The 26,923-nt window shown below is 41.1% G+C and overlaps 2 protein-coding genes and 1 gene segment (V, D, J or C); 2 read left to right on the forward strand and 1 right to left on the reverse strand.

The window, feature by feature from the left end:
* Window positions 1-5,255: 5,255 nt before the first annotated feature.
* On the forward strand, window positions 5,256-6,474 carry LOC128601612 (uncharacterized). The gene is made up of 4 exons (XM_053614920.1): window positions 5,256-5,295; window positions 5,393-5,725; window positions 5,856-6,197; window positions 6,310-6,474. The coding sequence occupies exons 1-4, from the start codon at window positions 5,256-5,258 to the stop codon at window positions 6,435-6,437; spliced, it is 843 nt and encodes a 280-aa protein (XP_053470895.1). The 3' UTR covers window positions 6,438-6,474.
* Window positions 6,475-12,937: 6,463 nt separating this feature from the next.
* On the reverse strand, window positions 12,938-14,247 carry LOC128601237 (Ig kappa chain V-V region MOPC 149-like). The segment is given in 4 exon segments: window positions 12,938-13,260; window positions 13,438-13,473; window positions 13,688-14,029; window positions 14,128-14,247. Coding segments are annotated over 4 exon segments (555 nt in total).
* Window positions 14,248-16,780: 2,533 nt separating this feature from the next.
* On the forward strand, window positions 16,781-19,188 carry LOC128601236 (uncharacterized). 2 transcript variants are annotated; one of them, XM_053614269.1, is made up of 6 exons: window positions 16,781-17,641; window positions 17,760-18,122; window positions 18,274-18,372; window positions 18,496-18,594; window positions 18,744-18,781; window positions 18,911-19,188. In XM_053614269.1, the coding sequence occupies exons 1-6, from the start codon at window positions 17,590-17,592 to the stop codon at window positions 19,028-19,030; spliced, it is 771 nt and encodes a 256-aa protein (XP_053470244.1). In that variant the 5' UTR covers window positions 16,781-17,589; the 3' UTR covers window positions 19,031-19,188. The 2 variants fall into 2 exon arrangements, with proteins under 2 accessions (XP_053470244.1, XP_053470245.1); XM_053614270.1 differs by having other exon boundaries at window positions 18,337-18,372.
* Window positions 19,189-26,923: the final 7,735 nt, after the last annotated feature.

Here is a 26,923-nt window from a genome sequence, read left to right on the forward strand (position 1 = left end):
GGTATCTTGTATAGATCTGGAAGAGGCACCGGAGATGAGCGTGGCTCTATCTCTTGCTCTGTCTTCCGGGTCTGGCTTTCCGCCTGACTTTGGAGCTCGCATTGCGACTCCTTCTTCCACTTTGGAAATCCAAAATTCTTACTCTGAGGAGCCAGTACGGGGTGCCATTGCACAAAAAAAACTGATAGCAGCTCTCAAGCATATAAAGAGCTGCTTGAGGTGATTACAAGGGCAGTTGAAAAGCTAAATATAGACTGAAGAGGAAGTGGTTCGTAGCAGGGCTGGATGAGCGCTTCCTCCCCAGTGAAAATAAATCTCCCTCACACCACAGAAAACTCCCCTTTTTTCCAGAAGTGCATGATGAAATATAATTTTTCTGGGGAAACCATACACTAGCTGTGTTTATAACCCCGCTATAACCCCGCTATGCCGAAGGTGGAGGAGGTGCTTGCAAGCCAGCTCTCTCCATCGACGGCAGGTAAATTAAGGGGTCCGTCTTTGTCTTCCAAGCCATGTAAGGCCACTTCAGTGTTAGCGGGGCAAAGCCTACATGGCAGTGGGTCTTGCTTGTGGGTCACTGCATACAATGGCAGTGTTGCAGGCCTACCAAGTAGATCTGCTGAGTGAGCTGGACACTGGGGAGGGAATTGAGCCCAAGGCAGTGCAAAGCCGTGCCGCACCACAGATTTGTCTCTCCAGGCGACCAACCAAATGGCCATTCATATCAGCCGTTTAATGGGTAGCTTGGTTGTGGTGGAGAGGCACATATGGCTCAACCGCTGAAAGGATGGGCAACAAAGATAAGGTGTACTTGCTGGATGCCCCTGTTAAAACCTTCTGGCCTGTTCGGCGGTGCGGTTAATGCCATCGCCGACAGTTTTCACGGAGCAAAACACCAAATGGCAGTGTTCATCCAGTTCCTTCCACGGCGTGTCAAGTTTGGTCCCCCTGGCTCTCCACGGGGGGAGGTGGACCGCCACACTGGCGCTGGCTCCACTCATCTATGGAGATACGGGCCATATTTCTAGCACTGAAATTCTTTCTTTCTCAGCTAAGAGGTCACAATGTGTTAGTTGTGCCAGACAACACAGCAGTGGTATCATACATCAACCACCAGGGAGAGTTACATTCATGCACCCTGTTCACACAGGCGCAACTAATTCTTCTCTGGGCAGAGGGACGGTTCTTGTCAGTGAGTGCAATGTACATTCCGGTCAGCCAGAATGTGGGTTCAGACATCCTGTCGAGGCAGGGGCTGAGGTCCAGGTATTGGAGGCTCCATCCACAAGTGGTGTAGTCCATATGGCGGAGGTTCGGTCAAGCGGAAGTGGATGTGTTCACCTCCGAGGAGACAACACACTGCTCTCTGTGGTTTTCCCTCACTCCATCCACACCATCAGGGCTGGACGCATGGTGCACATGTTGCCGAGGTCGTATCTATATGCTTTTCCCCCCGATTGCTCTGCCCACAAGTTCTAGCAAGAGTTTGCCAAGACAGTCTATGTCTGCTGCTAGGAGCACCTTATTTGCCGACTCGAATATGGTTCTCAGGGACAATATCCCTGCCAGATGGCACTCCTTCGGACATTCCCATCCGCAGGGATCTACTGTCTCAAGCCATAGGGCTGATTTATCACCCTCGACTGGAACTATGGAAACTGCAGGTCTGACCAGTGAGGGGCATCAGCTCATAGATTCTGGTCCCACAACTGAGGTTGTAGAGACCACTGTTGAACCCTAGAGCACCATACCACGAGGAAATTGTATGCGCTCAAGTGGCGACTTTTTGTCTCGTGGTGTAAGGAACATCAGCTAGACCCAATGAAACTGCGCAATAGCTACAGTCCTGGACTTCTTACAAGGACGTTTCTCAGCAGGGTTGGCTCCTTCTACAATCAAGTTTACATGGCCACCATTTTTTCCAGCCATGCCCTGTTGATGGAGCCTCTGTGGGGGCAACATCCACTAAACTTCAAGGTTTATGCGTGGTGTCAGGTGGAGTCCCACCTGCAGGACGTGCATTACCTTCCTGGGACCTTTCTGTGGACCTGGAAGGTCTGTCAGGGGCCCCATTTGAACCCTTAGAGTCAGCCTCTGAGAAGCATCTGACTCTAAAACACAACTCTTCTGCTGGCCCTGACAGCTTCTCAAGCGAGTAGGAGATCTACAAGCACTCTCTGTTGCTCCTTCCTGCCTTGACTTTAGCCCTGGATTAGCCAAGGCCTTCCTGTATCCTAGGCCGGATTATATTCCTAAAGTGCCCACACCTGCTGGCCCAAGCCTGTAGTGTTGCAGGCTTTCTGCCCTCCTCTGTTCCTCACACCGGAATCAAGAGAGAATGCACCAACTATGTCCAGTAAGGGCTCTCTGTACTTACGTCCACCGCTATGGCCAGTGGCGTAAGTCACTTTGGTCTGCCTTTGGCGGCAAACAGTAGATGTGATGCTGTGTCGAAGCAGCGCATCTCTAATTGGATAGTGGAAGCAATCTCTATCGTTATGACGCAAGGTCTCGCTATGCCTCTGGGCATAAAGGCTCATTCACTAGGGGGTTGCCATCTCAAAAGCTTTGTCCAAAGGAGTATCCTTACAGGATGGTGTGTGCTGCTGCAGGGTGGTCTACACCACACACATTCATTCGATATTACCGCTGGAAATCCATTCCACCCCGGGCTCGAGTGTCTTTGCAGTGACCCTTGGGCTTGGGTCTTTTTCAACAGGCCGTACCCTCGGTATGACAGAGTGGGTATTCTCGTTCCCATAGTGCTGTGCTAACGCAACGTGGGGTTCCCTTTGGAAGGGATGAAACCTTGTTCCCTGAGAAGGGAATTGCGTAGCTTTGCCATACCGGGGCAGGCCTGTGAATTTTGTCTTCGCTTCAAATATTAGAGGCTGACAGTGAGGTTCACAGGTGCTGTGTATATATATTGTACGACGTGCTTAATTGCCACATCATCTGATCATGGCAGGCCTATAAATAAGCATGATGTTACACAAGCTTCAGAAGCCAGTGACACACGAGGGTGCTTCCCATAGCGTTGTGCTAACGCAATGTCTCGTTCCCTTCACAGGGAACAGGGTTACATGCGAAACCCAGACGTTTTTGCATCCAGGATTGGTTCAGAGAACTGATCCCTGTTCCTTTTGAAAATGGTGGTCTGTGGTTTCCTTCCACCAAAAACCTGGTTGTCTGCATTGTGTGTGTAAGCTATCTGATCTCTGGGTTAAAATTTGTCATTATACTTCCTGTTTTGGCTCCACCAGGTATTTATTCTTTATTAAGCAGCATCTGCTGGTCAATGAAAGGTAACAGGAAGTAGAAAACAGGAAGTAACCACTACAGCAAGGGTCAGGAAGTTACCCAAGAGTAACTGTCAAGTGCAAGATACAATCATTAGCAATCCTACCTTTTTAGCCCTTGATAAGCCATTCCTTGTATTTAAACATGTTTACGAGTCAAGTATAAATATTCTGAGTGTATTTTTGTTGTTAAATATTAATAGGAAATTATATAATTAACGTCACGGTCGGGAGGTCACTGTGGTGGAGGAGGTGGATTTACTGGATAGCTGAGTGAGGTAGCCAGTGAGGGCCAGTACACTTCCAGTTTCGTTTAGTGATGTTGGGGAAAGGGTTGTTATTGTCAGTGGAGGAGGCAGAAGGCCTTATTGATAAATAAAACCACACTTTGCTAGGACTGGAGCAGCGTTACTGTAATGAGCTCACCCTTGTGGTGCTGGTACCATATGAAACTAATAAAAAACAATAAAAGGATGAACCTCCAGCAGAGCTGCATACGCATAAGTGAGGTATGGAATTGCAGAAGTGATCCATGGCTCAGAATTAATTCCTCTGTGTGACAGCAAACCTGTGATTATAAGCCCCACCCACAAACAAGCCTAGGAGCAGTCATGAGAGTGGACTCGAGTGTTCAGTCCAAGTGTGAGAACGCTCTTAACACATTTGTAGAAGTGTTACTGGCTGCAGCAGCGCTCTCTCACATCATGCAGTTGTTTCAGTTGAACAGAAATAGCATTGTGGTTTCTGAGTTTCTGAGACTGAGTGTTTTAATCAGCAGCTCACACTGACTTCTTTTGGGTCACTTCAACAGTCCAAATGTCTTCATGTTAGAATCTCAGGCTAAAACACAAAAGAGCTGGAGTTCATTCATAAAAATGTCTCTAAAAATATCATGTAGAATGTCGAGAGCACTATTTATTCAAACAGTGCTAGACTGTGCTCTATCTGTGTGAGGCCTGTTATCCACCCTAAAATCTAGTTTCCATCTCACACCAGAGTGTGTGTCAGTGTTTTATAAAAGTCTATCTTACATCTTCTTAACAGCCCTAATAGAGAAGCAAACTCTTTAGATTTTATCTCTCACTTTAAGCCACAGTGCTGTTTCCATTAACACTGACACACACTCTCTGGTGTGAGATGGAAACTAGAGGACAAACGTCTCAAACCAAACACCAGCGTGAGGCCATTAAGGTTTTTACCACATCAAAGGTGCTGAAACTGCCGGACTCATAGACTGCAGCAGCACTTTGTCTAAACGTTTTGCTTGCATAAGTCTAGACATGTTTTACAACTTCATCATTTAATAATCATATAGTGTGAGAATATTCTTTAATTAATACTCTTTCTTTCTTTTTTAAAAAACTTTTTGTGTTTTAAAGTGGACAAGTCCTCACAGAGATCGAGCTCAGTCTCTAGCACAGTTTGTACATCAGATTTATCAGAAACATTATCATCAATGAGTTTCATCTCTTCTGTGTTTTAGCCTGAGATTGTAATATAAAGACATTTGGACTGTTGAAGTGACACAAAATAAGTCCGTGTGAGCTGCTGATTAAAACACTCACTCGCTATCTGAGGTTTGAAACCACAGTGCTACTTAAACTATTTCACTATCCTGTGTAGTGTAATAACAGGGTTTATAAATGTAAAAGTAGAATATCTCCTTCTATGACATCACATCACTGAATCTGGATTTAATCTCCCTCCTCAGTTCTTTAAACACTTTAAGTTCAGTGCAGCTGAAAGTGCTGATGTAGTGCTGCATCATTTCCCATCACGACTATTTGTAGACTACATACAGCCTTTTTACTGAGACTTTGCATCTCATTACAGCTACTGGACCAATCAAATCAGTCCACAGCTTCAAAACATTCCAATCAGGGGAGACTCTGAACCTGGTTTTCTACTGAACTCACAAGTTCATTACCTCACTATCACTTTGTCTGAACAGGAACGATGATCACACTCTTTGTCACTCTTTCTCTCGTCATAACTGGTGAGTGACATTTAGAATATTTTAATCTGAAATACTTTCACTGCATGTTGATCTTATTTAATGACATCATTAAACTTAAACACTGATTTTGTTTCAGTGAAAACTTCTGATGTCAAGGATCTTCAAGTTCAAAAAGTCAAGCATGGGGGAGATGTAAACATAAAATGTGAAAACTTTTACACTGAAGTTAATTTTGTTTGGTTCAAACAGAGTTTTGGAAAATTTCCTCAGGAAGTGGTGAAACAGGTGGATAAAAGGAACAGATACGGTGCAGAATTTAATGATGGACGCTTCAGTATTAGTGAAGATAAAAAAACGTTTAATCTCAACATTAAACAAATCAAAGAAGAGGATTCAGGAACATATTTCTGTGCAGAACTGCAGGCATCTTCACTACGCTTTGCACCTGCAACCCTTTTGGTTGTTGAAGGTAAACAGTTTTACTCTGATATCCTGCTCCTGAACTCGATCTAATTCCAGATCAACACTTTATCTAGAATTCTCTATCATTTCACACCACTCGTTATTTATAGTATTATTTTTACTAATTGATGTTAAAGCTGAGGAGATGAAACAACATCCTCCGACTGTCACGGTGATGGAGAACGGAGAGTCGCTCACACTCCAGTGTTCAGTACAAGCGTTTACTTCAAGCTGTGAAGGACAGAGTGTGTACTGGTTCAGACACGGCTCAGGAGAATCTCATCCAAGAATCATTTACACTCATGGAGACGGCAGTGATGAGTGTAAGAAGAGCTCTGAGGCTGGTTCTCCTACGCAGAGCTGTGTCTACACTCTCCCCAAGAGGAACCTCCCAACCTCTGATAATGGAACGTTCTACTGTGCTGTGGCTGCGTGTGGACAAATCCTCTTTGGGAATGGAACTGAAGTGGAAGTAAAAGGTAAGCAAGACTCCTACTCTCTAACAGAATTTCACTTTAAACTTTGTTTCACTAGACTCAATAATGTTTCAGTTGTTGAAGTGTTTCTAAACAGCTTAATTTTTCTATATAGGTTCCAGTTACAATACTGATCAGATGGATTTGTTGTTCTGGCTCTCCGTTTTTAGAGTTGGAGTTCTTGCCTTCATACTTATTATCTTTACAATGTATTACAATGTTTTAAAATTAAGATCAATTTAGAACTTAATATTTCAAGACAAATCTAATAAATGCGTTACATAAAGGGAAAAAATGTTAGTTTCAACTTTTGCTAATTGCTTTGTTTTTCTACCTAGATTTATTTTATTTGGTTCAAAACTGAAAAAAAAAAAACACATTTAAATAAATAAAATTTGTAATGAATATAAAATGTGTTAGTCCTCTTGATTTGAGATCTATTACATTTTCCATCTTGGTATGTGATTTATTTATTTTTTTAAAAAAATGTTTTGTGAAGTAAACTCCTGCAGCATTTTTCCTTTAATATATTTGACAAGAGCTGCAGTGAATGAATGGAGTGAATTAATACAAATGTGACAGTACTAATAAATAGCAATAATTTGTTTTTCACTACATGTTTGAGGATCTAAAATGCTTCTGTAAATTAGATTATTTCTTGATTTTTTAAAATTTACTTTTCATTTTATTAATCTACAAAAAAAGTTAATACAATATTGGTGAGGTAATTTGTTGATGATCTTATTTTCCGAAGTGCGTAGAACAATAGGGTGTCCTTTACAGATGTATGACCTAAGTACGGCTTCACCTCTAGTAGGGCTTACAAGAGGCAAGCCAGTATTTCCCACACATAGATCATGCTCAGTCAGAGTGCCAAATTATATTCAAGCCCACACAAGTACATTTCATCCCCTATAGAAGGCCCGTTGTTCCCAGGTTTCCTTTTCCACGTCCAAAACCCTGCTTTCTGCAATCTAAAGAGGATCGTGAACAAACATGAAATGACTTGAATGCGATACTTCATTTTTTTAAAAAAAAAACATTTTTTCATTTTATTCATGAGCAGACACTTTTATCCAAAGCAAATGAGGAAATACAAAGCAGTATATCAAGCGTAGAAGTAGTTCTACCATACAAGGTTTTTAATTGAGTTCTAGAGAAGCAAAGTCCACAGAGTAGAGATCTAAGAATCAGTCTAAGTGCAGAATTTTTTTTGTTTAAGTCTGTGTGTGTTGGGGAGGAGTGGGGGGACAGTTGGGGGTTTGTTAAGTGGTTACGGAAGACGTGGGTCTTTAACCTTTTTTGAAGATAGTAATTGATTCTGCTGAAGCTAGATAACAAACGTCTCAAACCAAACACCAGCGTGACGCCATTAAGGTTTTTACCACATCAAAGGTACTGAAACTGCCGGACTCATAGACTGCAGCAGCACTTTGTTTTGCGTGCATGAGTCTAGACATGTTTCACAGCTTCATCATTTAATAATCATATAGTGTGAGAGTTTTCTTTAATACCTCTTCTTTGTTGTTTTTAAAACTTTTTGTCTTTTAAGAGATCAAAATGATCGAGCTCAGTCTCTAGCACAGTCTGTACATCAGATTTATCAGAGACATTATCATCAATGAGTTTCATCTCTTTTGTGTTTTAGCCTGAGATTGTAATATAAAGACATTTGGACCGTTGAAGTGACACAAAATAAGTCCGTGTGAGCTGCTGATTAAAACACTCATCTATCTGAGGCTTGAAACCACAATGCTATTTCTGTTAAACTGAAACATGTGATGTGACAGAGCGCTGCTGCAGCCAGTAACACTTCTTCACATGCATTAAGAGCGTTTGGCTCGAATACTTGAGTCCACATCCAGAAATGATTCTGGGCTCGTTTGGGGGCGGGGATGAAAATCACAGGTTTGTCTTCACATTGAAGAATTCCTTCTGAACCGTGGATCGATTGTGCAGTTCCATACGTCACTTTTGTACACACAGGTTTGCAAAATGGTAGCCATTAGGTTCATCCTTTTCTTCTCAGGTGATGAAGAACAGTAGTTTTTGGAAGCATGGTATGTCATCATGCAAAAGAGAAGTCATTCTGATGTAAGAAGATTCTTAGCCATGGAGGCTGATCATCAACCGACATCAGGACCAACCAGGTTCTGCTCATGCCTGAAGTCGATGTCCCGACCAATCAAGTTCTGACCACGCCCGAGCCTGCTGACACTGACAACCAAGTTCTGTTCAAGTCCACGTCTAATGACACAACCAAACAAGTTCTGCTCACACCAAGTCTGCTGACACGGACGACCAAGTTCTGCTCACACCTGAGTCTGTTAACACAGCCAACCAAGTTCAGCCTGCAGAGTCGATGGAGGATGATGCTCTGCCTTCCTGCTCCTCTGAGGACGCTGCTCAGTCTCCTGGCCAGGACCCCCGGAGGAGGGAGTGTATTTTGGCGCTTCGGGACGAGTGCCCTTGGGGGGGGGGGGATGCTGTCATGGCACAGCAAAGCAGTGACTACATTTCCCATCCTGCACTGCAGCCTACAAACATGGCCACCATGGACTACACTTCCCACACACAAACGCATGTTCACCTTCTCCGGAATTCTAATCACACACACCTGCGTCCAATCTTACACTCACTCACACCACAGTATATAAGAGACTGTTCCATACTATGACTGTGCGTAGTATTGAGTTTAACGCAATACCAAGCGGTTCATTCATTGTTCTCGTCTCGTTTTGATTCATGTTATTGAATTTGATTCATGTTATTGAATTTGATTCATGTTATTGAATTTGATTCTTGTTTCTAGTTTTTGGATTCCAGCCTCGCCCAGTTTGTGCCTGTTTGTATATCGCCTGAAATTTTGACTGTTATTAGACCATGCTTTGGATTACCGTTTTGGATTTGTCTGCCTCTCTGTCTCTCAATAAACGTCTTTTACTGTACTTGCATCTGCCCTCAACCTTCATAAAAAAATAAAGTTTGTCTTGTCTTGTGTCAGTATTAAAGTGGGTGTGTTTTTATTTCACCTTGTATTACCTGCATATTGGGATAAACTTTATGTAGTCCACTGTTATAGAGTGTAAGGTGGGAAGAGAGAGGTGTACTTTCACAGCACTGGAGCAGTTTGGCTCAGCATCAGCCTCCATGGCTAAAAATCTTCTTACAGCAGAATGACTTCTCTTTTGCAAGTTTTCCTGCATGATGACATGCCGTGCTTCCAAAAACTTCTGTTCTTCATCACCTGAGAAGAAAAGGATGAACATAATGACTACCATTTTGCAAACCTGTATGTACAACAGTGACGTATGGAACTGCACAATCGATCCACGGTTCAGAAGGAATTCTTCAATGTGAAGACAAACCTGTGATGTTCATCCCCGCCCCCAAACGAGCCCAGAATCATTTCTGGATGTGGACTCAAGTATTCGATCCAAACGCTCTTAATGCATGTGAAGAAGTGTTACTGGCTGCAGCAGCGCTCTGTCACATCACATGGTTTCAGTTTAACAGAAATAGCATTGTGGTTTGACGATGGCTCTTCATACATGTAGCAGCACATCCCTTAAGTGTTCACACTTACACACACACACACACACATACACACACACACACACACACACACACACAGTAAAGCCTGGTTTAAACTTCTGCATTAATGTGTTTTTGTGTCTTTGTGTCATGATACAGAGAGGGGGATTATGGGTAAATGTAGCATGCAGCGACATTCTAGTGCAGTCCTGTTTATATTTAAACGTAAACATTCAATACATGGATGCGATATCATTAACACAACATATCAACATAAAAGCAATAAAAAAGAAAAAACAAATAATAAACACCTCCTATAATTTAAATAAATCTGAAAAGCCTTAGCAAAGTCATTGGTTTACAGAGCTTCTTATTTTATCAAAAGCGTAAACTCTTTAGTACAGACATATAACTGCACAGATGTTCTGAAGCACATCACCAGGTGGTTAAAGTGTGTGTGTGTGTGTGTGTGTGTGTGTGTGTGTGTGTGTGTGTGCAGTAATCTCTATAAGCCAGCTGTTCCAACATCTGTTACAGTGCTAAGATGCAGAAGGATGAGCTGATGAGATTTATCCAGGGCAGATGTCAGGAGTGTTTGCTGCACCTGGATAAACCTCAGCTACAGAAATCCTATTTCTTCTGGTCGATTATGGAACGCTTCTGTAATGGAAAAGTGTTGGAGTTCATTACACTGTAAAAAACAAATCGCCTTCTCGAATTAAAAACTCGAGTATCTGATTACAATAGTGCTCGACTTCTTCCTGCTCCATTCTGCTAGCGACTAAATCTTACTTTGCTGAACACGCTGCTCTGCTGTGTTGACTAATAAAGTCACATTGGCCAAAATAATAGGAACAGCCAAAATTCCCTCAGAACTAAATCACTAGCATATATAAGACACGTATGCTGATGTAGTTAAATGTAGCTAAATGCAGAAGTAGCTGAAATCGAGTCAACGTTAAATATAATTCTATTCTCCAAACTCTAAAAGCCGACTGTAATCAGATACTTCAGAAATGTTAATGCTGACAGCCGTGTACCATTTTTACCAAAAAGGCAATATTTTTAATAAAAATGATAAAAGTGCATGAATGAATAAATATGTGTTCAGTGAGACGTGCAGTTAAAGAGGGTTTTCTTTTACAGAGAGTAATGATGGATGAAATCTCCCCGCTCCTCTTCAAGGGCTACGTCCTTCAGAGGAGAAATGGGTGTGTATCAGCATCACCTTCTGTCTGTACTGTGTGTATTGTGTTATTCAGTATCATATGGACTGGCGTGACACTTTCTGCTACAGCTGGGACACGTAGAGAACCAGGAGGACTGGTGTACTCCTCTGGAGGAGATTTAATGCTCCACCGCCCCAGGACATAAGCACAGAGAAGCCATTTTTGAAATGGGAGACAAGTTCGGTACGGATACACTCCACAGTTTTTTTGACTAGTTTCCAAGGTGAAAATAAAAATGATAGAATCTAGCATACAGGCTACACAATCAGCAGCTTTTCAGGCATGAAAGAATTATGAGAGACCACACCAACTGTCTGGATATACATGGAGATGGAGAACTTATTGAAAGATTTCGTTTTGTTTTGTTTTGAAGGTCTTTCCAATTTGTCTTCACTCCAGCGACTGTCTGATTTCCTAATCCACCCCCTGCTTCACTGACTGCCACTGTTATCATCTTCCAGGGGTGTATTCCAGAAAGCAGGGTTAATTTACCGTCACATAAACCCTGAACTCTCGGTTGATTAACCCAAACCTTGCTTACTCGGAGTATGTCGGTTCCAGAACACCGGTTTAGGAGTTAGTTCAATCAGCCTCCAATTGGTAACTCAGAGTTGATGCGCGTGCACGGCGAGGACATAAAGACATTATCAACGGATCGCCGATTTCAGGAGTCACCATGGAAACCCAGGGCGGAAAAAAGCGAGCTGCATACTTCAGCGAAGCAGAGTTAGAGTTTTAATGCATGCTTATGAGGAATATAAGCCATTTATACAAAAAAAGTAACAGCTCGAGTGTAAATGCGTGAATTTGAAAGTTCAGAAATATATGAAAAATTTCCTTTCAGAACCCGTATATTTCTACCTTAGTCATGATTTGTGAAAGGACCGTACTGAAACTGTACTGCGTCCCCCTCCCCCAACATCCTCCTCCAACGAGTGTTGGATGTGACAGGGCTGGACACACTACAGTTTGTAACATTTGATGAGTTTGTGCAATTAATTAAAGAACTGGGATTAATTAAAGTATAATCTCACACCTTTGTGTAGATTTGAATCATGTAATGATTAACCTGTATTAAACATGTTATTAATATGGAAAGATTATTTAATGGTAGATTTTGCTAACATTTTTAGTTTTGTGCGAAAACTTGCTAGCAACATGCTAATCCATGATAACATGCTAATTAATGCTAGCAATGTGCTAATTAATGCTAGCAATGTGTTAATTAATGCTAGCAACAAGCTAATTCCTTCTAGCAGCGTGCTAAAATATGCTAGCAACATGCTAATCCATGCTATTAAAGTGATAATTAATGCTAGCAGTGTGCTAAAACATGTTAACAACATGTTAGAACATGCTAGCAATACATGGTATTTCGTGTTATATATTCTGTGTAAAAACATGCTAATTCAACTAGCAACATGTGGAAACATGCTAGCAAAACATGCTAGTTCATGCTAGCAAGGTATTTCTCTTTCCAAATCTTTAAATTAAAAGCTTATACAACTTTCAAACCTTCAGACGGCTTTCGCAAGACAACATCAAAATATGAAGTTTTCTTTGAAGTTATGAAGAAAAGTCTTTTAAATAAAGAGGACTACTGCGTTGTACATTCACTTTAGATTTTATTTAATTAAATGCATTTTTACATTTTCCCCTGAATTTCTCCCTAATTTATTCATGACCAGTTCCCGCCCTCCAGTGAGGTCTCCCCTGTCACACAACAGCTACCAACCAGGGAGGGCGAAGGCTATCACATGCTTCCTGTGAGACACGGGAAGCCAGATAACTGCATCTTTTATAACTTCTGACCATCAGGGGGCAGCATAACACACCCACAGATGCCCATGATAGGCTGGTGTTGCTGTGATTGACAGGGGAGAGAGAGTATGTCCCTCCCTCCCAGAGAGCACGGCCAATTTTGCTCTCTTGGACTTCCGGCCACGGATGTCTGTGGCATGGTCAGGATTAGACCCCGAGACAATAGGGAGAACGATTTTGTACTGCGCCTCTCAGGAGTCCTTAAATGCAGCTGTAAGTACGGCTGGTAAATACCTCCACATTACAGTTAGACCAAAATCATTCCAATATACGGACAATATAAGCAAGTAGCTCTAGTTAAATCTAACACACTGTTTTCTCCTTAAATCAGTATTTCTTCCATTTGTATCTGAATTTCTAATTTGATCTTAATTTGAAAACAATCAGGATTATTGGAAAGATAAGAAGCATGAAGGCAAGAACTCCAACTCTAAAAATGGAGAGCCAGACCAGCACATGCATCTGATCAGTACAACTGGAACCTGTATGGAAAAATAAAATTGTTAAAAACATAATAAACATCAGGAGCTGAAATATATAATGGAGTAACACTGAAAAAAACTTTAAATATTGGATGATTTATTAACAGGAAAAGGTTTTAACTACAGAAAATTCTGTTATAGAAAGTGAAAGGAAGTTTATTTGATCAAAACTCTTACCTTCTCCATCACTGCTCTTTGAACCCTCATTGGACCCTGTAACAGAATCTGTGTTGTTGTTAACCGTTCCAGGTGTAGGACAGTGTTTCATCTCTTCACCTTTACAAATACATTGGAAAAGCAGCAAATAAACAGAAATGATACTAAATATGAATAATGTGAAATATTCAACATTTAATGCATATGTACACATAATTCTGGTTAAAGTGTTGATCTGGAATTAGCAGGTTATCAGAGTAAAACTGTTTACCTTCAAATTGCAGACGTGTTCCAGATGTGAACTTTAGTGCAGTTCCCTCCACTTCTCCACATAAATATTCTCCTCCATCATCTTCTCTCGTTCCGATAATGTTGAGATCAAACTTCTGGTCATTTACAGTCATACTGAAGCGGCTATCTTTAAATTCATCAGCAAATGTGTAGCTATTAGACCCGTAATATCTTACAAAAAACTGAGGCACTTTTCCAAAACTCTGTCTGTACCAAGCTAACTTATCTTTGTCTTTGCCCTTGCTCATGTTACACTCCATAGTTACATTTTCTCCACGCTTTACTGTTTTCACATGAAGCTCCTTGATGTCAGAAGTTTTTCCTGTAAAAAAGTGTTTAATATTTAATGTTTAATGTCAGTAAATGATTTAAATATGAAATTTGACTATTTTAAATGAAAGTTTTCAAAATGTTACTCACCAGCTGTGCAGAGAGAAAAAAGAGAGTAAAGCGCGACAAAGAGTGTGATCATCGTTCCTGTTTAGACAAAGTGATAGTGAGGTAATGAACTTGTGAGTTCAGTAGAAAAGCAGGTCCAGACTCACGCCTGATTGGATGTTTTGAAGATGTGGACTGATTTGATTGGTCCATTAGCTGTAATGAGATGTGAAGCTCACAGTGAATTCTTGTCTATTCTTATGCTGTGATGAGTCACATGACTTTACAGATATGATATACTGGAGCTCTATCAGTCCTGTGTGCTGGAACCTCTCTGATAGAAGAAGTTTAATGAAGTGCTTTTAGGTCAGCAGATCTAACAACCCCAAAGAGGAATAATGTGTAATCCCGCTGTGGGGGAGGGGGACGCAGTACAGTTTCAGTATGGTCCTTTCACAAATCATTTGTCTAAGGTAGAACCTGGAGTGAGCGTATATACGGGGTTTTACGGTAGCTGTCAGACACTTGGGGGGGAAGCAAATCTGTATTATTTAAGATGTAGACACTAGAAAGGTTTTCATGCAAATTAAACACCTCAGCATCACGGCGTGGTCCGGGGGTCACTGTGTGGAGGAGGTGAACTTACTGGATAGCTGAGTGAGGTAGCCAGTGAGGCCAGTACACTTCCAGTTTCAAGTTTGGTGATGTTGGGGAAAGGGTTGTTATTGTCAGTGGAGGAGACAGAAGGCCTTATTGATAAATAAAACCACACTTTGCTAGGACTGGAGCAACGTTACTGTAATGAGCCTAGAAGCAGTCATGAGAGTGGACTCGAGTGTTCAGTCCAAGTGTGAGAACGCTCTTAACACATTTGTAGAAGTGTTACTGGCTGCAGCAGCGCTCTCTCACATCATGCAGTTGTTTCAGTTGAACAGAAATAGCATTGTGGTTTCTGAGTTTCTGAGACTGAGTGTTTTAATCAGCAGCTCACACTGACTTCTTTTGGGTCACTTCAACAGTCCAAATGTCTTCATGTTAGAATCTCAGGCTAAAACACAAAAGAGCTGGAGTTCATTCATAAAAATGTCTCTAAAAATATCATGTAGAATGTCGAGAGCACTATTTATTCAAACTGTGCTAGAGACTGTGCTCTATCTGTGTGAGGCCTGTTATCCACCCTAAAGGACATAACAACAGAGACAGAACTGGGATTAATTCAAGTATAATCTCACACCTTTGGGTAGATTTGAATCCTGTAATGATTAACCTGTATAAAACATGTCCAAAATTACTCATTCAGAACGTTTAGACAAAGTGCTGCTGCAGTCTATGAGTCCGGCAGTTTCAGCACCTTTGATGTGGTAAAAACCTTAATGGCCTCACGCTGGTGTTTGGTTTGAGACGTTTGTCCTCTAGTTTCCATCTCACACCAGAGAGTGTGTGTCAGTGTTAATGGAAACAGCACTGTGGTTTAAAGTGAGAGATATAAACTAAAGAGTTTGATTCTTTCTTTATCAGGGCTGTAAGAGATGTTATACTTTTATAAATCCAGTGGTTCTGATCAAGATGGTGGTTCTGTAGCACGCAGCAGCTACTTCAGGACCAGAAATATGGTGCATTGTTACGTGTAGTCCAAACCACCACCAAAGAGATCAGGACCAGGTTTTATCAAAAGTTTTATTATGTTAAGTGTTTTCTTAGGATACACTGTACACACACACACACACACACACACACACACACACACACACAGTAAAGCCTGGTTTAAACTTCTGTGTTAATGTGTATTTGTGTCATTGTGTTTGTGAACATAAACATTACAATATATGAATATTATATAACATAAAAGCTAAAAGAAAGAACAAACACAGATAATAAATAAATAAATACCACCTGTAATTTAAATAAAACTAAAAGCCTTAGGAAGGTAACTGTGGTGGTGGGGGCGTGGTCGAGCTTCAGCTGTGGATGGAGAGGAGGCGGGTCTAATCGACAGTCTAATTATTTGTATCTGTTTGAGCTTTTTTGAACCTGCAAGTGAGAGAAAGAGACAGAGCACGAGTGTCCCCCCCCCCCCCCCCCCCCGAACACACACACTCACACACACACGCACAAACGCCAGGAAGTGTGAACTTGAACCTAACAGAGAAAAAGGTGTGAGTTTTATGTTTGTTGTTTTGAAAGTGCACTGAAAAGCGCGGCCTGAATAATCGTGAACCCGGAGATCAGTTAAGATTCCGGCTGCCTCTTGAGTCTTCCTCCACACCCTCACACACTGGGGCACTTCGTCTAAACGTTCTGAATAAATAATTGTGGACATGTTTTATACAGGTTAATCATTACAGGATTCAAATCTACCCAAAGGTGTGAGATTATACTTGAATTAATCCCAGTTCTGTCTCTGTTGTTATGTCCTTTAGGGTGGATAACAGGCCTCACACAGATAGAGCACAGTCTCTAGCACAGTTTGAATAAATAGTGCTCTCGACATTCTACATGATATTTTTAGAGACATTTTTATGAATGAACTCCAGCTCTTTTGTGTTTTAGCCTGAGATTCTAACATGAAGACATTTGGACTGTTGAAGTGACCCAAAAGAAGTCAGTGTGAGCTGCTGATTAAAACACTCAGTCTCAGAAACTCAGAAACCACAACGCTATTTCTGTTCAACTGAAACAACTGCATGATGTGAGAGAGCGCTGCTGCAGCCAGTAACACTTCTACAAATGTGTTAAGAGCGTTGTCACACTTGGACTGAACACTCGAGTCCACTCTCATGACTGCTTCTAGGCTCATTACAGTAACGTTGCTCCAGTCCTAGCAAAGTGTGGTTTTATTTATCAATAAGGCCTTCTGTCTCCTCCACTGACAATAACAACCCTTTCCCCAACATCACCAAACTTGAAACTGGAAGTGTACTGGCCTCACTGGCTACCTCACTCAGCTATCCAGTAAGTTCACCTCCTCCACACAGTGACCCCCGGACCACGCCGTGATGCTGAGGTGTTTCATTTGCATGAAAACCTTTCTAGTGTCTACATCTTAAATAATACAGATGTGCTTCCCCCCCAAGTGTCTGACAGCTACCGTAAAACCCCGTATATACGCTCACTCCAGGTTCTACCTTAGACAAATGATTTGTGAAAGGACCATACTGAAACTGTACTGCGTCCCCCTCCCCCACAGCGGGATTACACATTATTCCTCTTTGGGGTTGTTAGATCTGCTGACCTAAAAGCACTTCATTAAACTTCTTCTATCAGAGAGGTTCCAGCACACAGGACTGATAGAGCTCCAGTACATCATATCTGTAAAGTCATGTGACTCATCACAGCATCAGAATAGACAAGAATTCACTGTGAGCTTCACATCTCATTACAGCTAATGGACCAATCAAATCAGTCCACAGCTTCAAAACATCCAATCAGGTGTGAGTCTGGACCTGCTTTTCTACTGAACTCACAAGTTCATTACCTCACTATCACTTTGTCTAAACAGGAACGATGATCACACTCTTTGTCGCGCTTTACTCTCTTTTTTCTCTCTGCACAGCTGGTGAGTAACATTTTGAAAACTTTCATTTAAAATAGTCAAATTTCACATTTAAATCATTTACTGACATTAAACATTAAATATTAAGGTTTTTTAAATATATAATCTACTTTTTTTACAGTAACTTCTGACATCAAGGAGCTTCATGTGAAAACAGTAAAGTGTGGAGAAAATGTAACTATGGAGTGTAGCATTAGCATGAGCATGGACATAGACAAACATAAATACAAAGATAAGTTAGAAAAGTTAGTTTTGTACAGACAGAGATTTGGAAAAGTGCCTCAGTATTTTGTAAGATATTACGGGGAAAGTTACACAGTTGTTGATGAATTTAAAGATAGCCGCTTCAGTACTACTAAAAATGACCAAAAGTTTGAGCTCAAAATTAGCGAATTGAAAGAAGATGATGGAGGAGACTATTTATGTGGAGAAGTGGAGGGAACTGTACTAAAGTTCACATCTGGAACACGTCTGCAATTTGAAGGTAAACAGTTTTACTCTGATAACCTGCTAATTCCAGATCAACACTTTAACCAGAAATATGTGTACATATGCATTAAATGTTGAATATTTCACATTATTCATATTTAGTATCATTTCTGTTTATTTGCTGCTTTTCCAATGTATTTGTAAAGGTGAAGAGATGAAACACTGTCCTACACCTGGAACGGTTAACATCAACACAGATTCTGTTACAGGGTCCAATGAGGGTCCAAAGAGCAGTGATGGAAAAGGTAAGAGTTTTGATCAAATAAACTTCCTTTCACTTTCTATAACAGAATTTTCTGTAGTTAAAACCTTTTCCTGTTAATAAATCATCCAATATTTATATAAGTTGTTCATTTTCATCATTTCAGGAGGCGACATTTGGATTATTGTCTTATTGTCTCTGTTATTTGTATCTCTCATTGTAAACGTGGTTCTGCTTGGAGTTTTATATAAAAATCAGAGAAAAGGTTTGTTTACTTTTATTATTATTATTATTATTATTATTATTATTATTATTATTATTATTATTATTATTTATAGAGTTACTGTATAAATTTGTCACCAAAATGTGAATCCTTTCTACATTTAAACTTTACTTATGTGTATTATTGTTCAGGTGCTTCATCAAGAAACCATCAAACTCCCACCAATCAGGTAATCCAGTCTTCTATTAATTGTGATTCTATTCTGTTAAATAAATCCACATCTGACCTACAATCCACAATGCACAGAGAATTCGAATAGACAACTATTTACACAATAACGGCTCTTGTTCTTTATCAGGCTGATGATGAAGATGTCTTGAACTATGCAGCTGTGAGTTTTGCTAAGAAACCTTCATCCTCCAGAACATCCAGAGACAAGAGCCATGAAGACGTTTATGCACAAGTTAAAATAAAATAGATAAAGACAAATGACTTCAGACTTGAAACACAACCAAAATGTAAGTGTTATTGCCGTTTCCATGGTGACTCCTAACATCATTCATCTACTGATTTGCTTCACTTGATGGATGAAGCTTTAAAAAATATTTCTGATCAAAATCCTACATCCTGCTGTTTTTTTTTTCTTTCTTGAATGAAAGTCTTATATTTGGGATTTTTTTTCTCAGCATTTTCTCTTGCACATGATTTCTAGAATGTAAAAGAACATTTTGTTTGATTCTGAAGGTTAAAGTATTAAAGAACGGCTCATGGTTCACATCTTGCTTTAACTTTTGTTTTTAATTTATTTTGCTTTGAAACATAGGAGTTTTATAAAGAGGATAAATCTGGTGAATATCGTAATTAATGTAGATTATCCGAACATTTAGTAGTCAGTACATCTGTAAATGTAAAACTTTTATACATTTGAACAATTTTCCAGAAATACTGAGGACCTTCAAGAGGGCTGAGTATAAAGACGAGTGTTTACTGCATTACTGATGAGATTCCACTGTTTAACCTGAAATGAATCTCCAGGCAATAAATATTCAATTTCATTAGAAATGTATATTGATGACTGATGAAGTGTCGAGGTTTTCTTTATCTTAATGTTTTTACACAGTTTACATTGTGCCTCCTTAATAAATTCCACAAATGCCATATTACACTGTGTGTGTCATCATTTTGTTAAAGTCCATTATCAATGTACCTAATAGTCCTCCCTGATTATATTCAGACATTTATGTGAGTGATGTTCATGAGCATAGATTGGATTTATTTTTTTTCACATTTATTAAAATTTCTGTGTAGTTTATAATTAATAAACACATCTTTCAGTTCAGTCCACTGTTGAGTTGTAGCATCACTTACAGCCCTGATGAAGACAGAATCAAATGCTCTAGTTTCTATTTCACACTTTAAGCAGTTTTGTTGATTCATTAATTTTCACACGTGTTCTCTGGTGTGAGATGGAAACTAGAGGACAAACATCTCAAACCAAACACCAGCGTGAGGTTAAGCTTTTAAGGTATTTACGGTATTTATGGTGGAGTCACGCATAGCCGAGGCTGGATTGAAGTTACCCCCAGACAAATCCAGAAGGAGGTCACATTTCTGAGAGAAGGGAGTGGACACTGAGAACAACAAAGTTGCAGCAGTGATTGTAATGTAAGATAATGATAGTTTTATTTTTACTAATTGATGTTAAAGCTAAGGAGATGAAACAACCTCCTCCGGCTGTAATGGTGATGGAGAACTTGTGTGTTCAGTAGAAAACCAGGTTCAGAGTCTCCCCTGATTGGATGTTTTGAAGCTGTGGACTGATGTGATTGGTCCAGTAGCTGTAATGAGATGTAAAGTCTCAGTAAAAAAGGCTGTATGTAGTCTACAGATAGTCGTGATGGGAAATGACGCAGCACTACATCAGCACTTTCAGCTGCACTGAACTTGTTAATGTTTAAAGAACTGAGGAGGGAGATTCAGTCATACAAGACGATTTTCTATTTCACTGATAAACCCTATTATCACACTGACATCACAGGAAAGTGAAATAGTTGAACAACAAGTATTTGTTTTTTAGCCCAATCCTGCTGACTTTTGAAGGAATTCTGACCAATCCTACTCTTACTCAGTTAATGTTTTATCTGAAGCTGTCCACAATATTTTCTCATCACTTTAGTCTATTTCCCACAATATAATAGATTTTTACACTGTAGAGACCCTGACAAGGATAAAGCATTTACTCCCAAGTGAACGTTCTTTGTCCTGTGAGCTTCATATCTCTCACTCCTGCAACTTTTCTGTTGGGTTCAGCAGGATTCCAGTCCCAATGCAACCTCTAGTTTACAATCACAAGCTACAGATATAACGTGTGGACAGGAAAGACAACACGTGTCTACTTGGCCTTGTGTCAGTATTAAAGTGAGTGTGTTTTTATTTCACCTTTTATTACCTGCATATTGGGATAAACTTTATGTAGTCCACTGTTATAGAGTGTAAGGTGGGAAGAGAGAGGTGTACTTTCACAGCACTGGAGCAGTTTGGCTCAGCATCAGCCTCCATGGCTAAAAATCTTCTTACTTCAGAATGACTTCTCTTTTGCAGGTTTTCCTGCATGATGACATGCCGTGCTTCCAGAAACTGCTGTTCTTCATCACCTGAGAAGAAAAGGATGAACATAATGGCTACCATTTTGCAAACCTGTGTGTACAAAAGTGACGTATGGAACTGCACAATCGATCCACGGTTCAGAAGGAATTCTTCAATGTGAAGACAAACCTGTGATGTTCATCCCCGCCCCCAAACGAGCCCAGAATCATTTCTGGATGTGGACTCAAGTATTCGATTCAAACGCTCTTAATGCATGTGAAGAAGTGTTACTGGCTGCAGCAGCGCTCTGTCACATCACATGTTTCAGTTTAACAGAAATAGCATTGTGGTTTGACGATGGCTCTTCATAGATGTAGCAGCTAATCCCTTAAGTGTTCACACTTAAACACACACACACACACATACACACACACGCACGCACACACGCACGCACACACACACACACAGTGAGTCCTGGTTTAAACTTCTGCATTAATGTGTTTTTGTGTCTTTGTGTCATGATGCAGAGAGAAGGATTATGGGTAAACGTAGCATGCAGCTATGTTCTAGTGCAGTCCTGTATTTTAATTTGACATTTTATTTAAATGTAAACATTCAATAAATGGATTCAATATCATTAACACAACATATCAACATGAAAACACAAAGAATAAACCAATAATAAATTCCTCCTATAATTTAAATGTAGTAGATTTATAAATTGTGGCAGTAATTTGATTAAGGATTAAAATGATCAGGAATGTGTTTCAGAGATACCATGTGAACTTAACCTGATCATCTAAACTGTGTTTAATTACAGAATTCCTCAGGGCATGTTTGGTATCAATTTAATCCATATTTCCTGGTGAACGATATCATAAATATCATATAGGTTTAGGAGACAACATTTACAATATATGTTGCAATATGCTCTTTCTTCACACACACACACACACACACACGCACACGCACACACACGCAGGCACCCCCTTGTTTGTATGGGAAACATTTGGCCTCTTGGTACCACCAACTCATTCTCAGGTACTTATCATACAGTTCCTTAGGGTGAGTTAATTATCTGGAGGTCAATCCTGCCATAAAACACACTGTTTCATTCCCATTTGGTTTCCTGGTCACAAAACATTTCAAAGAGGCTTAGAGGTATAATAGTGTATAGTTGGCTTGTAACATCAGAAGAAGGCTTTTTACCGTCAGGGATGATTTAACATCACGCATCCTATGTCCGTGACGCCGACCATCAACTTTGTAAGTTTTCTTTGTTTCTGTGCTCTGTATATTGTTCATTTGTGTTTGTACAATAAACACAATCAGTATTTCTATTTCTAAATGCTCCGTGGATCTTCTGAAAAAGTATGATCCACTAAGAACTCATCATCTATATGTTCCCATTCAAAGGGAACTCCACATTGCATTAGCTGAACGCTGTGGGAAGCACATCGCGCGTGACCGGTATCTGAAGCTTGTGTAACATCATGCCTATTTATAGGCCTGCTGTGATCAGGTGACGTAGTAATTAAGTGCGTCACGTGATATATAAACGGCACCTGTGAACCGCGCCGCCAGCCTTATTATCTTCAGTGAGACTGCATGTCGTTCAATTGTGTAACGCTCACAAAAGTACTCTTCATTTCCTCTCTATCTTTAAAAAAAAGAAAGAAAAATCACTTTACTTTTCTGTCCCTTTAAAAAAAGGAGAAAAGTATAAAAGTATGAGTGAGAGAGAATTCAGTAAGTGTGTTACGCCTTGCTCCTGTTTCAACCCTGGGGGGAGCGGTGGGGGGGGGACACTTTCTGTCTGAGGATGGAGCATGCCAGGGCTGCCCTCGAGGGATCTGAGGGTGCACATTGTTAACGCCTTACAATTAGGCAGCTCCGCTCAAGACTCGCTCTCTTCTCGGCCGAAGGGAGTTGGGTTTAAGAGCCTCGCAGATCTGGGCCGGCCGCTGCTGAGGCACCCAGCTGGCTCAGGTCCTGTGGATCTCGTACGGATCTGGAAGAGGAGCCGGAAGCGAACGCTGCTCTCTCTTGTTCTTTCTGCTGGGTGCGGCTCTCCGCTGGATTTTGAAAATAAATCTCCCTCATACTACAGAAAATTCCGCTTTTTCCAGAAGTGCATTACAAAATAGCATGCTTCTGGGGGAAAACCATGCATAAGCTGTATTTATAAACCCGCGATGTCGGATTATTCAGCCATCATGGGGAATGAATGGCACGGCTATTTAGTTATGCCAAAGGTGGAGGGGGTGCTTGCGAGCTACCTCTCTCCATCGACGGCAGGTTTTTTTAGGGGGGCTTTGCCATCAAAGCCATGGAAGGCCGCTGTGGTGTTGGTGGGCAAGGCCTATGCGGCAGTGGGTCTTGCTTGTGAGTCACTGCAGACAATTGCAGTGTTGCAGGCCTATGAAGCATACCTGTTGAGTGAGCTCGACATCCGGCAGCATTCAGCCAGTTTCTTCCCTGTTGTGTATCCATGAGTGGAGCCTGAGCCAGTGCTAATGCGAGGGAGGCACAGAAGGCGAGTGCGGCAGCACGCCAACCTCCGCAGACAGCCAGCGGAACCGGGTGGCCGCAATCGTGGCCTACTACTAGGCCTGATCTGAGAATGGTCATAAAGCCCAAGCAGACAAGAGGAGCAGTCCTGAGGGGCTGTGGAGGGACGTATTAGAGGACGTTAGGTTGTTAGGGCAGTTAGCCCCCAATACACTGTAGGGCCTCCCCTAACCAAAGCTGTCCCAAGTTTTCAGTGTTCTCTGGTCAGCGAGCTGTCACAGGGCAACGAATATCCGATGCTTTCCCACCAGTAGAATATGGAAAAGTTAACATCACTAAAAGACCATCTGACAGCGTGGGAAATACTGCCAAATGTGTCTTCAGGGGTTCTGTGTACTGTCTACTGTAGAAAAAGGTTACTGGGTCCAGTTCAGAGGTCGACCTCCCCTGGTTCAGACGTGTGCTCACCACAGTAGTCAGCACAGAGCAGAGCCTAACATTAGTGCAGGAAATAAGATCACTCTTGGACAAAGGGGCCATAGAAACTGGTCCCTCGTTCCCTGAGGGAGGGAGGTTTTTACAGCTCTTATTTCTTGGTCCGCAAAAAAGATGGGAGTATGCCGCCAATTTTAGATCTCCGTCATCTGAACTGTACTCTTCGGACATACAGGTTCAAGATGCTGACGCCCAAATTTATCATTCCACAGATTCAGTTTGAAGACTGGTTTGTGATAATAGATCTAATAGACACATATTTCCACATATAAATATAGTCCAGTCACAGGAAGTTCCTGAGGTTTGTGTTTGGAGGCAATGCATACCAATATTGGGTTCTTCCCTTCAGGCTAGCTTTATCCCCTTGCACCTTCACAAAGTGTGTGGATGTCATTCTAGCTCCATTGCGACTCCAGGGCATCCGCGTACTAAACTACCTGGACAACTGGTTAATTATAGCATAATCCAGAGAACTGCTGATTCAACATCGAGATGTTGTTCTTGTACACATGAAGAATCTCAGGCTCAGGTTGAACCTTTTCTAGAGGTTATAAGGATTCAACTACGATGAGGGCGTTTCTATCCCAATATGCTTAGGGTCAAACCTATCAACAATGAGCAAGATAAAGCGGGATCTCGGCTTCCCCTCCAGTCTCTACGAGAGACTGTTGGGCCTTATGGCAGCTTCAGCCACAGTCATAACATTGGGCTTATTGATTGCACAGGAGACCGTTTCAGTGGTGGATGAAAAGTTGGGGGTTTCATCCAAGGATGAAACCTCCGAGTAATCAGTGTCATCCGGTGATGCCTACATGCTCTGAGAATTTGGAGGTATCTTCGGTTTCTAGCCTTGGGTCACACTCTATGGGTGTCTCCTTATCACCTTATCTCCTTAGTTCTTCAGTAAAAACAAACATTTTAATGCTTAGTAGTTTTTAATAGAAACAATACTGGAAAAAGGGGGCACGGCGGCTTAGTGATTAGCACCTACAGTGGTTAACACCTCCAGGGTCGGGGGTTCAATTCCCGCTGCTGCCCTATGTGTGCAGAGTTTGCATGTTCTTCCCGTGCTTCGGGGGTTTCCTCCGGGTACTCTGGTTTCCTCCCCAAGTCCAAAGACACGCATTGAAGGGCTGATTGGCATGTCCAAAGTGTCCGGACAGTATGAATGTGTGTGTGTGTGTGTGTGTGTGTGTGTGTATGTGTGTGTGCCCTACAATGGATTGGCACCCCTAGTCTTGGGTGTCCCCCGCTTTGTGCCCGGGCTCTCTGGAATAGGCTCCAGGTTCCCCACGACCCTGTGTAGGATAAGCATTACAGAAAATGGATGTATGGATGGAATATCAGAAAAAAGTGATATCCTGCCATCGGTAAGAAAAACTGTCGATAACACTGAATCTGACCACTACCGTGTGTGTGTGTGTGTGTGTGTGTGTGTGTATAGCCGTGTTAGATTCTACCAGATCAGTAGTCTTTCTAAAGTCAGGCATAAGTGGAAGTTATCTAAATTTATTTTTTAGATTCATATTTTGATTTATTGATTATTGTCCTTAAAAAGATACACTAAAACTACACGTATGGGTCAGGCTTACATCATCCGCTATTGTTTTGGGACTTCAAGAGGGTTCGGTGCACTCAAGGCTGCATCTGATGCATCCTCCATATCAAGAACACACCCGGTAATTTCATGCATCCCCGCTACTTCTACTTCCTGAGTATTAGAATTGAACTTCGGCAGAACGAGTTCTCAAGGACGCGAGATCGCATAAGAATGCAACGAACGCCAACGTGTGTAAATGTCTATATGAGTTCCAAGTTATGTGAACATGATATGAGCAGAGCAGAAGGACAGATAAAGTACTTTGCATGGCTCTGTAGCAGTTAAACCCATACAGTGATAGCTTAGTTGTGTGTCCCCTTGGCTAGCAACTCCAAACTAGTCTAGTCTCAGGGTAGACGGCCAAAAAGTTTGATATTTTATCGTTCCGGTAGTCCTGCAAACAGTGATAACACCCGAGGCAAGTTTAATGATAAATTCAACTTTTTGTCCAATTTTCACATTTTTTAAGCAATTAGAAGAAAATGCATGGAAACAGTGTATTTAGAACTACATTTAAAAAAGTTTTTTGATGCAGAAGAATCTGGGCTCCGCCCCGGATGATTAACAGCCCAGCTAACGGCCCTGGTTAATACGTTAGTTAATATTAGTTAAGATTAGTTGAAGATGGACATTTTGTTTCCTCACTGAGGTTTAATTCCCTATTTGTAAAACACACCTTGATGCTGTAAAAAATAAACACTTTCCGTTCTGTTAGATATGTTTTAACTACTTTTAAATGTACATTTGTACAGTAATTATCTGTAGGAGCCTATGTAATATTTTTTTTAAATGTTCATATTTCACAGGGGGAAGGGACACAGTTTTGAGACCATGTTCGGGAATTGTAGGGTAGCCCCTTTTTTATTCGTTTTTCTATGTTCTTACAACTGTTTTCAATAAAGAAATGAGGACTTTGAAGCACAATTCTACTGCAATTCCTCCACGGAACTAAAGGGTCACAATAATATCTCTGGGTAACATGAAGACGTAATGACACCAAAAATCTGTCAGAATAGTCTAGGTTAGCCTCTGTGTGTGTGTGTGTGTGTGTGTGTGTGTGTGTGTGTGTCTGTGTGTGTGTGAGAGAGACAGAGAGAGAGAGAGAGAGAGAGAGAGAGAGAGAGAGAGAGAGAGAGAGCATGTGATGTGAGAAAAGGGCACTTTTTAATGCATAAGTAA

Source organism: Ictalurus furcatus, chromosome 25 (genome assembly GCF_023375685.1).
Source record: "Ictalurus furcatus strain D&B chromosome 25, Billie_1.0, whole genome shotgun sequence".
NCBI classification, from domain to species: domain Eukaryota; kingdom Metazoa; phylum Chordata; class Actinopteri; order Siluriformes; family Ictaluridae; genus Ictalurus; species Ictalurus furcatus.

Coding starts and splice junctions, on each gene's coding strand:
- LOC128601612 (XM_053614920.1), top strand. CDS start 5,256: ATGATCACACTCTTTGTCACTCTTTCTCTCGTCATAACTG. Junction 5,726..5,855: donor AACCCTTTTGGTTGTTGAAG/GTAAACAGTTTT, acceptor TTGATGTTAAAG/CTGAGGAGATGAAACAACAT. Junction 6,198..6,309: donor AACTGAAGTGGAAGTAAAAG/GTAAGCAAGACT, acceptor TTTTCTATATAG/GTTCCAGTTACAATACTGAT.
- LOC128601236 (XM_053614269.1), top strand. CDS start 17,590: ATGATCACACTCTTTGTCGCGCTTTACTCTCTTTTTTCTCTCTGCACA. Junction 18,123..18,273: donor AACACGTCTGCAATTTGAAG/GTAAACAGTTTT, acceptor GTATTTGTAAAG/GTGAAGAGATGAAACACTGT. Junction 18,782..18,910: donor ATCAAACTCCCACCAATCAG/GTAATCCAGTCT, acceptor GTTCTTTATCAG/GCTGATGATGAAGATGTCTT.